The sequence below is a fragment of the Oryx dammah genome, unplaced genomic scaffold, assembly GCF_014754425.2.
Source record: "Oryx dammah isolate SB20612 unplaced genomic scaffold, SCBI_Odam_1.1 HiC_scaffold_25, whole genome shotgun sequence".
Lineage (NCBI taxonomy): Eukaryota > Metazoa > Chordata > Mammalia > Artiodactyla > Bovidae > Oryx > Oryx dammah.
The window spans coordinates 105,160,678-105,173,371 of record NW_024070209.1 but is presented as its reverse complement, the minus strand read 5'-3'; the positions used below and the strand labels follow the sequence as shown (position 1 = coordinate 105,173,371).

Below are 12,694 nucleotides of genomic sequence, written 5' to 3'. Positions count from 1 at the left end.
CGTTCCCGGCGCCCACTCGCCCGCCCGGCGCGCCGCGGCCCCGCCCCGGCACCTCCCGAGGGAGCGGCGCCGCCGGCCGAGCGCAGGCCCGGCCATGACCGACTTCAAATTGGGCATCGTGCGGCTCGGCCGGGTGGCCGGAAAGGTGCGCGGCGCGGCTTGCGGCCGGCGTCGGGCGGGAGGCGTGGGGCGCCGGGCCGGGGCTGGTGTGAGGCCAGGGGCTGAGCGGCGCTGGGGGTCGCGGGCGCGGGCTGGGAGTCGGAGTCGGAGTCGGGGGTGCGAGGCTGGGGGCGCAGGGCCCGGCCAGCGCGGCGGGACGCACGGGCACAGGCCCGTAGGTTCGCCGGCGGCCTGGTTCCTGGGGCAGCCTTGGTCCAGTGCCGGCTCCGGCCGTGCGCCGCGGGTCGGGGGCTGCGGCTGTGCCTGCGGCCGCGGGGAGCGCAGGCCCTTCCGGGGCAGCGCGCTCGCTCTCCGTCGGCCCCTGCGGGTCCGTAGTGAGCTTCGCGCAGGGCTCGGGCTGCTCGCGGCGGCCCCGTCGGGCTGAGCCTCAGTTGGCCTCGGCCGAGCGGGGCCTCCCTCTGCTTCTCTCCCTTACCGGGCCCCGCCCTCCGCGTGTTCGAGGCTGGGGCTTCCTGGCACCTGTGGGCATTGAGGCTTGGCTGTTTCCAGGAGCCGGCCGGCCGTGCAGCTGAACCAGCCACGGACCTTACCCTGGATGGGAACCCTGTTCCCATCACCAGCGGTGGAAGCTTCTGGTGGGAGAGAGCAGAGGCAGTCAGATGAAGGTAAAACCGGTTCAGATACTAGTAAAAAGCTCTCCAAGCGAAAGTGAGACTGGTCCATTTCGGGAACCGTTTCCTGCCCTCCCGCAAAGGGCAGTCACTTTCTAACTACGGAAGGGTGGGCTCCTTATTAGCGTTGAGACCTCTGCAACTCAGCGGTTGTCTGCAGTAATGCTATCCTTTAAAACTTCTACTTGGAACGTGTTAGACGAAGAGATAGGAAGGACAATTCCGTGAGCACCTGTGTGCGGACTGCCTGATAGTTGGAACCTTCTACATACTCTGCTTCAATCCCAGGGCCCTGCCTCTATTCTTGTGACATCGTGGTCTTGGACTGGGTTTATCGACACATTAAAACGCACAGCTTAGTGGCTGAGCAGTTCTCAGGCACTTCTCATGGCTAGTCCTGAGCAGACGGCAGGTGGGGCCTGGTGCCACAGCTGTGCGCTGTGCTGAGTCGGGAGAGAGCAGCCTTGGCACATCTGCCTGCCTTCAGCGTGGATTGACCGCTCTGAGCCCGTGAGGGCTGCCCCTGCTTACTGTTAGTGCCCTGTGCTGATTCCAAATGTAACATCTTCAAACGTTAATTTCCAGACCAAGTATACACTGATAGATGAGCCGGACATCCCGCTGGTGGAGGGCTACTCGTTCGAGGTAAGGACTCTGTTCCTTTACGGGCCTGCCTACGGTCGTGCCAAGGGGGGTCATGAGGGGTGGGTTTTCGTCCCTGTGATGTGAGGCAGGCCCTTACATGTGAGCTGCTCAAGCAGGCCGGTGAAGCCTTGTCCAGAACCCTGGTCTCCAGGGAACCTGGCTGTCAATGTGGACCCCACCCCCCACCGCCTCCGTGATGCTTGCTGTCTTACTGACTTCCACGTTGCTTGCAGGCTGTTCCCAAAAAAGAGACAAATTGTGCCATGTCTGTGATTGAGTTCAGTCGGATAAGCTGCTGTGCCCAGGGAGACTGTCCAGGGCTGCCCCACCTCCTCTCCAGCCTCGGCCTCCTGCAGGGCTGGGTGCCTTTGTTCCTACCTGGCTGTTTGGGCTCCAGTCCTCACCTGCCTGCTCCTCCCTCCACCCTGTAGACCCAGCCCACTCCTATCTCACCCTTCACCCTTTTACGCTTGCTTGTTCCAGGGCTTCTCTTTTTTTACTGGATTAGGGACTTTTTTTTTTTAAGGGTAGGGAGATTTATTTTCCTGTGTCCACATCCACAGTATTTTGCAAAGAGTGGTTCTTAAGTGTGTCTTGCCTTCATGTAGGCGGGTACTTCTCCATGCCACGTGTCTGGAAGCCTCCAGAGACCACCAAGGTCCCAGGAACAGGCCTGGCATTTGTCCCTCTGGCTTGTTTGTTTCCTTCATTTTTCGAAGAGGAATTTGGAATGTTGTGGAGAATTGCAGGCTTTTTAACAGAGCTTTTTCTTGTTTCTTCTCAGGCCCGGATGGAAGTAGACGCAGATGGAAATGGTGCTAAGATATTTGCATATGCCTTTGACAAAAACCGAGGAAGGGGGTCGGGAAGGCTCCTTCATGAGCTGCTGTGGTGGGTGTTTCCAAGCTGCTTCTTCCCTTTCTGGGTTAGCACCAGCCTTGCAGTGCGAAGGACTTGGGCAGCCAGAGACCCTTCTGCCCTCATCGACAGATGATACCTTCCCCAGGTCTCCCGCCACTAACTGGGAGGATGGCTGCTCTGCGTCCTCTGGCACTGGCAGGGTGGCCTGAGAGTCTGTAGGCCGTGTGCCCTTCCTGCTCCCAGCACTCAGGCCACAGCGCCTCTGGAGGCGGGTGGAGTCTGGCCCCTGCTAGGTCCTTTTGAGCTTGTCGGTGGGACATGGGGAAGAGCCGTTCTCCCTTCTGTGTGAACGCTGAGGTTCTGAAGTACTTGGGCCCACTCGGGGGTGTCCCCCAGGCTGTGCGTGAGATGGTTTGGGGTCCCATCCTTGGCTCCCTGCAGCCTAGCGCTTAAGTCCAGGGGCAGGGCTGTCCCCTTTGGGCCACAGACTGGCAGACTTGGGTTCCCCTCAGCAGCCGTGCTCCCGATGGGCCAAGGACCATTCAGTGTGCATGGCTGAGACGAGAGGTCAGGGAGCCTGTCTGGAGCACTGTCTGTTTCCTAGGGAGCGGCACAGGGGAGGCATCGCCCCTGGGTTTCAGGTGGTGCATCTCAACGCGGTCACTGTGGACAATCGCCTGGACAACCTGCAGTTGGTGCCCTGGGGCTGGCGGCCCAGAGCTGAGGAGGCCTCCAGCAAGCAGAGGTGGGTCTTCCTGGGGCCTGGCAATGCGGCCCCTCCAGGCTCACTGCCAAGAGAGGCCGGCTCGGCTCTGTGCTCTGCGGCTTCTGCGGGTTTGGGAATCCTGGTCACCTCCCCTCCAGGTGTGCAGTCAGGACAGTGGCTCCGAGGTCCGCTGGGCAGCCTTCACCTCTCCTTGGTCCAGACTCCAGTGTTAGAGTCTCATCCTGACTGGGGTGTGCTCACACAGCTCTTGACCTCTTCAAGAGCCTCCTGACAGTTAGTTAGGATTCTTATCCTCCTGGGGATTATGGTAGTCTAGACTTGTGGTTGCAAGTGACAGAAACTGAGCCCAGTTTGGCTGAAGCAAAAATAGGACCCTTGTTGGCTCCCCTGCTGAGATGTTGCAAGCCACAAAACCACCTGGAGGTCTCAGGAGCGGCCTCCGGGGCTGCACACTGACTGCTCAGAATTGACCAGTGGCACTGAGGAGTTGCTTGTTTTGAAGCACTTTTCTGCTCTGCTGGGGATAGGACGGTTGTTTGATCAACAAAAAGGAAGGTTGGGGGATTCTCTGGTGATCCAGTGGTTAGGACTTGGCACTTTCGCTGCTGTGGGCCCAGGTTTGAACCCTGGTTGGGGAACTTAGAACCCACAGGTTGCGTTCTTGTTCACTCGCTAAGTCCTGTGTGACTCTGCAACCCCATGGACCCCACACGCCAGGCTCCTCAGTCCTCCACTGTCTCCCAGAGCTTGTTCAAACCCATGTCCATTGAGTCGGTGATGCCATCCAACCATCTCATCCTCTGTCGCCCCTTCTCCTGCCTTCAATCTTTCCCAGCATCAGGGTTTTTTCCAATGAGTTGGCTCTTCGCATCAGGTGGCCAAAGCATTGGAGTTTCAGCTTCAGCGTCAGTCCTTTCAATGAATATTCAGGGCTGATCTCCTTTAGGATGGACTGGTTGATCTCCTTGCAGTCCAAGGGACTCTCAGGAGTCTTCTTCTGCACCACAGTTCAACAGCATCAATTCTTCATTGCTCAGCCTTCCTTATGGTCCAGCTCTCACATCCATACATGACTATTGGAAAAACCATAACTTTCACTTACAGACCTTTGTTGGCAAAGTAATGTCTCTGCTTTGAATATGCTGTCTAGGTTCGTCATAACTTTTCTTCCAGGGAGTAAGCGTCTTTACTTTTGTGGCTGCAGCCACTGTTGGCGGTGGTTTTAGAACCAAGAAAATAAAACCTGTTACTGCTTCCACTTTTCCCCCTTCTATTTGCCATGAAGTGATGGAACCAGATGCCATGATCTTAGTTTTCTGAATGTTGAGTTTTAAGCCAAAATTTTCACTCTCCTCTTTCACTTTCATCAAGAGGCTCTTTAGTTCTTCACTTTCTGCCATAAGGGTGGTGTCATCTGCATATCTGAGGTTATCAATATTTGTCCTGGCAATCTTTCCAGCTTGTGCTTCCTCCAGCCCAGCGTTTCTCATAATGTACTCTGCATATAAGTTAAATAAGCAGGATGACAATATACAGCCTTGACATACTCCTTTTCCTATTTGGAACCAGTCTGTTGTTCCATGTCCAGTTCTAACTGTTGCTTTGTGACCTGCATACAGGTCTCATCTCTCTAAGAATTTTCCCATTTGTTGTGATCCACACAGTCAAAGGCTTTAGCTTTAGTCAATGAAGCAGAAGTAGGTGTTTGTTTGGAATTCCTTTGCTTTTTGTATGATCCAGCAGATGTTGGCAATTTAATCTCTGGTTCCTCTGCCTTTTCTAAATCTACCTTGAACATCTGGAAATTCTTGGCTCATGTACTGTTGCCTCGCTTGAAGGGTTTTGAGCATTATCTTGCCAGCATGGGAAAGGAGTACAGTTGTGCAGTAGTGTGAATATTCTCTGGCATTGCCTTTCTTTGGGATTGGAATGAAAACTGACCTTTTCCAGTCCTGTGGCCACTGTTGAATTTTCAAACTTTGCTGGCATATTGAGTGCAGCCCTTTAACAGTATCATCTCTTAGGACTTGGAATAGTTCAGCTGGAATTCTGTCACTTCCACTAACTTTGTTCATAGTGATGCTTCCTAAGGCCCACTAACTTCACACTCCAGGATGTCTGGCTCTAGGTGAGTGATCACACCATCGTGATTATCTGGGTCGTGAAGATCTTTTTTGTACAGTTCTGCGTATTCTTGCCGCCTCTTCTTAGTCTCTTATGCTTCTGTTGGGCCCTTGACATTTCTGTCCTTTATCGAGCCCATCCTCACGAATGTTCCCTTGGCGTCTCCAGTTTTCTTGCCTAGCTCTCCAGTCTCTGCCATTGTGTTGTTTTCCTGTTTCTTTGCATTGTGCCTCTAAGAAGGCTTTCTTGTCTCTCCTTTTCTCTGGAACTCTGCATTCAGCTGGATGTATCTTTCCTCCTTTGCCTGTCACTTTCCTTCTTTTCTCAGCTCTCTGTAAGCGCTCCTCAGACGGCCACGCTGCCTTGCTGCATTTCTCTTTCTTGGGGATGGTTTTGGTAACTACCTCCTGCACAGTGTGGCAGACCTCCGTCCATGGTTCTTCAGGCTCTCTGTCTATCAGATCTAACTCCTTGAATCTGTTTCTCACTTCCACTGTACTATCATAAGGGATTTGATTTAGGCCATCCCCGAATGGTCTAGTGGTTTTCCCCACTTTTCTACAATTTAAGTATGAATTTGGCAATAAGGAGCTCATGATCTGAGCCACAGTCAGCTCCCCGTCTTGTTTTTGCTGTCTGTATAGAGCTTCTCCATCTTTGGCTGCAAAGACTACAGTCAGTCTGATTTCATTGTTGACCATCTGGTGATGCCGATGTGTAGAGCAGTCTCTTGTGTTGTTGGAGGAGGGTGTTTGCTGTGACCAGTGCATTCTCTTGGGAAAACTCTGTTGCCCTTTACCTGGTTTCATTCTATACTCCAAGGCCAGACTCGCCTGTTACTCCAGGAGTCTCTTGGCCTTCCACTTCAGCACTCCAATCCTCTATGATGAAAAGGAGGGTTTTTTTGCTGTTAGTTCTGGAAGGTCTTGTAGGTCTTCCTATAACTGTTCAAATTCAGGTTTCTTCATCATTACTGGTTGGGGCATAGACTTGGATTACTGTGATACTGAGTGGTTTGCCTTGGCACCGAACAGAGATCATTCTGTTGTTTTTGAGATTGTACCCAAGTACTGCGTTTCGGACTCTTTCGTTGACTGTGAGGGCTACTCCATTTCTTCTAAGGGATTCTTGCCCACAGTAGTAGATACAATGGTCATCTGAATTCCATTCGCCTATTCCTACCCACGAGTTGCGTGGCACAGCAAAAAAAAAAACCCCAAACAAAAGGTTGTGTCATCGGGACAACGGTAGGGGTGGCTGAGCGGTTGGCAGGCGGGTGGCTCAGCACTCGCACAAGACGAGGGGGGAACTGGGCCGGCTCTGCCGCGGACCATCGCGGTCACCGGGGGACGGCCCCGTCCTGCCTCACAGCGCTCTGGGGCCCCGCCCCGAGGTTCCTCCCTGTCGGTCTTCCCAGGAACCAGCTGGTCAGGGTTGCTGTGGCGCGCCAGCAGTGATCAGCCTGTCCGCAGTCCTGCAGGTGCTGGGGCGCAGCTGTCCTGAGGGCGGCCTGAGCTCCCCGCCGCCCGGCGCCACGTGTCCTCCCGCCTCGTCTGTGGCCTCTGCCTGGTGGCTCGTGGTGGGAATCGACCCCTTCGACTCGGGGGTCCCTGGACCCCTGGCTGCTGCCCTGGCGTCACCCCGGTGGGCACAGGGTGGCCCAGCCAGGTGGAAGGTGCTCTACGCAGAGGGGCGGTGGCCTCGCTTCCCGTCTTCAGACACCGGCCAGGGCTGAGCCTCCCCTCCCGTCGGCCTTCCAGGGCCTCACTGAGGAGCTCGGGAAGCACCAGCATTCTCCCCCACCCTGACTCTCACCCCTTTCTTCTTTAAAGACACCTTTGTATTGTGGTACAACACGGATGGCGTCGTTTCACCACTTTCGAGGGTGTTTCTGACCGCGGCCTCCGGAGCCGCGTCTCCTCTTCCCAGAGGAAGCTGTGTCCTGACAGAGCGCTGCGCTCCCCCCGCCCAGATCCCCGAGCCCCACCGCTCCACGAGCCGCCGGGCCTTGATCTCAGCTGAGCGGGCTCGCGGCCCTCGTCCTCGGGTCTGGCTCCCTCACGCCTCCTCCTCCTCGTCCTCAAGGCTCGTCCGCGCCGCGGCCTGTGTCAGAGCTCCCTTTTTAAGGTCAAATAACGTCCCACTATGTGTGTGTGCGCGCACGTGTGCATGTATGTGTACACGTGTGTGTGTGCACCCGTGTATGTGCACAGCACGCTTGGTTTATCCACTCTCCCTCGTCGGGCACTTGGGCTGCCTCCTCACTCATCTGCTGAGGACCCACTGGTACAAAGAGCGCTTCTGGCCTCTGCTTTCGGTTCTTGAGAGTGTGCGCCCAGAAGTGGGATCGCAGGATCGTGTGGTAGTTCCGTCCCCTCTGGAAGAGCCGCCACGCTGCTGTCCGCGGCGTCTGCGCTCTGCCCCCTCCCGCAGCGCGCGGAGGTCCTTGCCAGCACGTGGTGCTCTCTGTCGCTGGATAGACGCCGTCCCAGGAGTGCGAGGTGGTCCCACTGCAGTTCTGAGTTGTTTTCCTGATGGTCGGTGACGCTGAGCGTCGTTTCACGTGCTTTTTGGCCCTGTGTGTGTCGTCTTTGGAGAAGTCTCTGTTCAAAACTTGGTTTTCAGTTGAGCTGCAGAGCTCTTTATTCAGGGTATGAATCCCTTATCAGATACACGGTTTGCAAATGTTTTCTCCCGTTCTATAGATTGTCTTATTCTGAGGGCGGCCTGAGCTCCCCGCCACCCGGCGCCACACCCGGCGCCACGCCTGGCGTGTTTTTTTTGATGCGCAAAATACTTGAATTTTCGTATCTTTTTTCACAAAAAACCTTTCTTTCTTTGTCACTGTGCCTTTGTTACCGCATCCCAGATCACTGCATGTCTGATGCTGTGAAGCCTTGTGCTGTGTTTTCTCTGAGAGTTTTGTTGTTTGGGGTCTTATATTTAGGCCTGTTTTTTTGTTTTTTTTTTTACTCTTTTTTTAAACTGAAGTATAGTAGGCTTACTGAGGTGGTTTAGCGGCAGAGAAAACACCTACCAGTGCAGGACACACAGGTCCAGTCCCTGCCTGGGTCAGGAAGATCCCCTGGAGGGGGCCTGGCAACCCACTCTGTTGTTCTTACCCGGAGAGTCCCGTGGACAGAGCAGCCTGGGGGGCTGTAGTTCGCGGGGTCGCAGAGTCAGACGCGACTGAGCGCAGATTGCCCGTGCTGTGCCAGACCCTTCTGTTTTTATCCAAGTCCCTCTCGGCCTGGCCTCCAGAGACAGCAGGCGTGTTGGAGGGGATAGAGCACCCACCCCATTGCTTTCGTGGGGCAGCAGGTGCCTCCTTTGAAGGCCGGCCCCAGGGGTGGGCTGCTCTTTGCTTTGGGTTTGACCCGTCCGCCGGTACCTGCGGTGGTGGGGCAGTTGTGGGCAGCTATGAGCTTCTGGCCCCGTCCAGGCAGAGAAGCAGTCAGGAGGATGGAGAGCAACTGCAGCGCCTAGAGGGTGGGTCACCCAGATCCCCAGATCTCTCCAGGGGCAGATTCGAGCACCTCTGGGGCTACGAGCAGGAAGAGAGGCGGCCTGGTGTTGCCCAGGCCGGGCAGAGCCTGCGGCTGAAACCATGTGGTCTCCAAGCCTGCCGCGTGCCCGGCTCTCACGGTGTTGGGAAGACTGAGGGGCAAGACAGACACAGCCCTTCCTGTGCCTCTTAGTGAGAAGAGAGGCTGAATCCTGGGTGTTATGGGGAGGTGAGCCGGTGGGCCAAAGGACAGACTGTTGGTCACAGTTGGGGGGGTGTCCTGCGAAGGGGAGGCAGCTGGTCCACCCTGGGGTCACCTACTGTTCCCTCCGTGCCTTGCCCCTTTCTGGCCAAGGGGACCTGAAAGCCCGTTTCTTTTGTTCAGGGAGCAAAGCTTATACTGGCTGGCGATCCAGCAGCTGCCCACAGACCCCATAGAGGAACAGTTCCCGGTCCTGAACGTGACGCGGTACTACAACGCCAACGGGGACGTGGTGGAGGAGGAGGAGACGTCCTGCACCTACTACGAGTGCCACTACCCGCCCTGCACGGCCATGGAGAGGCAGGTGCGTGCCGGCGGCGCCCGGGGCTGCGCTGCTCCCCGCGGGCCGGGCGGCCGGGCCCCCGGCTCCGTGTGTGACCGCCCCGGGCTCCTCTGTGTCCTTTCAGCTCCGGGAGTTCAACATCTGCGGGCGCTGCCAGGTGGCGCGCTACTGCGGCTCGCAGTGCCAGCAGAAGGACTGGCCAGCCCACAAGAAGCACTGTCGGGAGAAGCGGCGCCCCTTCCCGCACGAGCTGGAGCCCGAGCGGTGACGCGGCGGCCGCGCGGCTCCCGGCTCCCCAGCGGCGGGCGCGGCCGCCGGCCGGCGGGCCCGGGCTTCACCCTGCGCCGCTCCTGCCCCCGTCCGGCAGCCAGAGGCTCCCCCGGAGTAGAGACAGCTGGGAGGGCCTGCCGGACGCTTCTCATTATTTATATGTTAATATGTTTGTAAACTCATGTACAGTTTTTTTGGGGGGGAAGGCGGGAGGGTTCAGAAGTACAAATAGGGTCGTTTGCTGTAACGCTCACTGGGCGGCCGGGCCAAGGCGGGCGGGGGGGGCAGCAGGCACAGTAAAGTGGGGCCGCCCGCACCCTGGTCGCTCTCTGCTCTCTGCCTCAGGCGGCGTCCGCGGGCACAGATGGCGAGGCTGCCCTCCACCAGAGCCCGAGCGGGGGTAGGGGCGGGAGACGCAGACCCGGCGGCCGGCACGGGCCGCCGTTGTCACCCACACGCCTGGGCACTCAGGGCCCGGGCGCCCAGCGTCCTGTACACCTTGCTGAGCCCCCCAGGGGCCACACGCGGCTGTGGCTGCAACCCTGGACCGTCCCGGCTCGCCCCCAGCCCCACATGGCCCCACGGGCTCCCCACTGTCTGCTGGGACGCCGTGCATGTGCCTCCCTGACCAGGGCCAGCTCCTGGGTGGCCTTTGGTCTGTGAGCTGAACTTTTCTGTGGCTGCCTTTGCGGAACCTGGAGGCTTCTTGGACAGTGTGTCTGGGGAACAGGACTGGGGAGATGGGGAGCGGGCGGGCACCTCAGTCCCAACCCCGAGGAGGGCTTTTCTTCAAGGGAAGGGGCCCCGAGTGCCCACGGGTTTTTGCTGAGAAGACCTGGCTGCCGTGGAGGTTGGCCGTGGTGCCTCTTCCAAGTTCAAGTCTTTGCTGCAAGGGGGTCTGCTCCAGGTGCCCCCAGACCACCAGGGGGCTTAGCAAACCGTTGGGGAAGAGGATGTATGTGATTCTGAGAGTCAGCCCTGCAGACCACAGCCGGCCTGAGGTCAGCTCTGGCCAGGGCGCAGGGTTGGGGAGTGCTGTGCGGCCAGCACCCTGGGGTCTGGGGCCGTGTGTGCTCGATTCACCTTCAGAACCAGGCTCCTGGGATGAGCGCTGGCCTGCAGGCTGTGTCCCACCTGTGTGCTTGGGGGGTCCAGCAGGTCTCTGTTTCCCGACCAGCACTGAGTCCCCTGTGGTTAGCTGCTGCTGCTGCTGCTGCTGCTGTGTCGCTTCAGTCGTGTCCGACTCTACAGCCCCATAGACGGCAGCCCGCCAGGCTCCCCCACCCCTGGGATTCTCCAGGCAAGAACACTGGAGTGGGGTGCCATTTCCTCTCCAGTGCATGAAAGTGAAAAGTGAAAGGGAAGTCGCTCAGTCATGTCCAACCCTCAGCGACCCCATGGACTGCAGTCTTCCGGGCTCCTCTGTCCATGGGATTTTCCAGGCAAGAGCATTGGAGTGGGGTGCCATTGCCTTCATGTGGTTAGCTAGTCCTCAGAAAATTCCACTGGGATGGAAGTGCTGGAGTCTGCTGACCTGGAGGACGTCGCGCTGGGTGTTGACCTCGGGTGCTCGTTGCTGTGACTCTTGACTCGCCGGGAACTGCTGCACCCTGGGCCTCGCTGTCAGCTGTGGGGGCGGGGGGGGGGGGCACGGCATAGCTGGTGGCTGTCCCTTCCTGGTGGTGCTGTGTCTCGTGCTGCTTGGCAGACTCTGAGTGTGGGCTGGTGCAGGGCCCTGGGTGGAGCTGAGAGGGTGGCAGAGGGCTTGCTCTCACTGCCACGGCCCCTGGAGTGGCCGCCGAGGGAAGGTGCCCCAGCACCCACAGGCTGGCTATATCCCCTTGCTTCCCCTGCCCTTTATTGGGTATCTGGCCCCTGGCTCTGTTCTGATGGCCCCTGGCTCTGTTCTGATGGCCCCAACCTCTTGCTTGTAGCCACACATCTGAGAGCGACTGAAGGTCCAACATTCATGGCTCTCACCTGTTAGGAGTGAGGCGAGGGCTGCTTGGCCTGCCTTCTGCACCAGATGAGATCAAGGTGTGTGGTTCAGCCACTTCAGGGTGCCGTCCTGTTTCCTGACCAACCTTTCTACTCTGCCTCAGCTGCCATCTGAACAGCTGACTTTTTCTAGCCATAGAAACCACAGGCTAACCACCCAGGTCTCCATATGGATTTCAGTCTTGTCCCATTTCCTGCGGCTGCTGTAACAAGAACACAAGCTGGGTGGCTTAAAACAATGTAGGGTCTAGGTCCTGCACACCAGTGTATGGGCAGGGCGGTGCTCCCTCTGAAGATTCCAGGCTCTTCAGTTTCCAGTGGCCTCAGGCAGCCCTTGCCTTGTAGAGGATTCATACCTCCCAGGCTTCTGTGGGTGTCTGTAATAGACCACATCTCCTCTTGAGGATGCTAGTGATGCTGGATTAGGGGTACACTAATGACCTTAACTGGATGGCCTCTGTGAAGACCCTGTTTCTGAAGGTCACATTCTGTGATATTGCAGATAAGACTTCAGCATATCTTTGGGGGAGGACACAATTCAGTCTGGGAGAGAGTGAAGGAGAGGGAAGCCTGGCAGGCTGCAGTCTGTGTGGTCGCAGAGACACAGCTTAGCCACTGGACAGTAACAGCATTCAGTTCATAACAGTATCTAACACTTGCCTTCCCGACTTGGGCTGTAGGGTTAGGTTTTGTTGAATGGTGCCAGCGCATAACTCGGTTTTCCAAGTCAGAGTGAGTGTGCTGGGTGCCCTCCCCTATAACCGTGTGTCTAACGGGCACGGACCCCACCTGCCCCTGGGGCTCAGACACTGTCTCTGCTCCGTGCCCTCTGTTCACCTTCCTGCTCACGCCTGGGCCCTGGGCCCTGGGCCCACCCTGTCTCCGTTCTCTGCTGTCCTGGCAGGATTCTGCGTCCGCTGATGCGCTGCACTTACTGCCCACAGGCAGGTAGCTCCCTGCGGTGGACATGACCAGGGAGAGGGAGGGCAGCCTGTGCGCAGGCTCTCTGGGTCAGACCCTGGACTCTGCTCCCCTTTCAGAGTCCAGCCCTCAGACGACTCCGTGCCGGACGCTCGGGCGCCCGATCCCAGGCTGGCCTCGCCGCCACACGGGGCACGCGCGGCGGGTGGAGGTCCGCCGGCCAGCAGGGGCCGTGGGAGCGCGGCCTCGCGGGGGTGTCCGTGGGGCAGGAAGTCCCTCCCCGGAAGAGGCCTGGCGTCGACGGCGG

General features: G+C 57.8%; 1 protein-coding gene across 2 annotated transcripts; it reads left to right on the top strand.

Annotated features, from left to right (window-relative positions):
- Positions 1-6: 6 nt before the first annotated feature.
- On the top strand, positions 7-9,784 carry ZMYND19 (zinc finger MYND-type containing 19). Of its 2 annotated transcripts, none has more exons than XM_040225669.1 (6): positions 7-145; positions 1,377-1,436; positions 2,221-2,327; positions 2,902-3,042; positions 9,039-9,219; positions 9,323-9,784. In XM_040225669.1, the coding sequence occupies exons 1-6, from the start codon at positions 95-97 to the stop codon at positions 9,464-9,466; spliced, it is 684 nt and encodes a 227-aa protein (XP_040081603.1). In that variant the 5' UTR covers positions 7-94; the 3' UTR covers positions 9,467-9,784. The 2 variants fall into 2 exon arrangements, with proteins under 2 accessions (XP_040081603.1, XP_040081604.1); XM_040225670.1 differs by lacking the exon at positions 7-145 and adding an exon at positions 671-785.
- Positions 9,785-12,694: the final 2,910 nt, after the last annotated feature.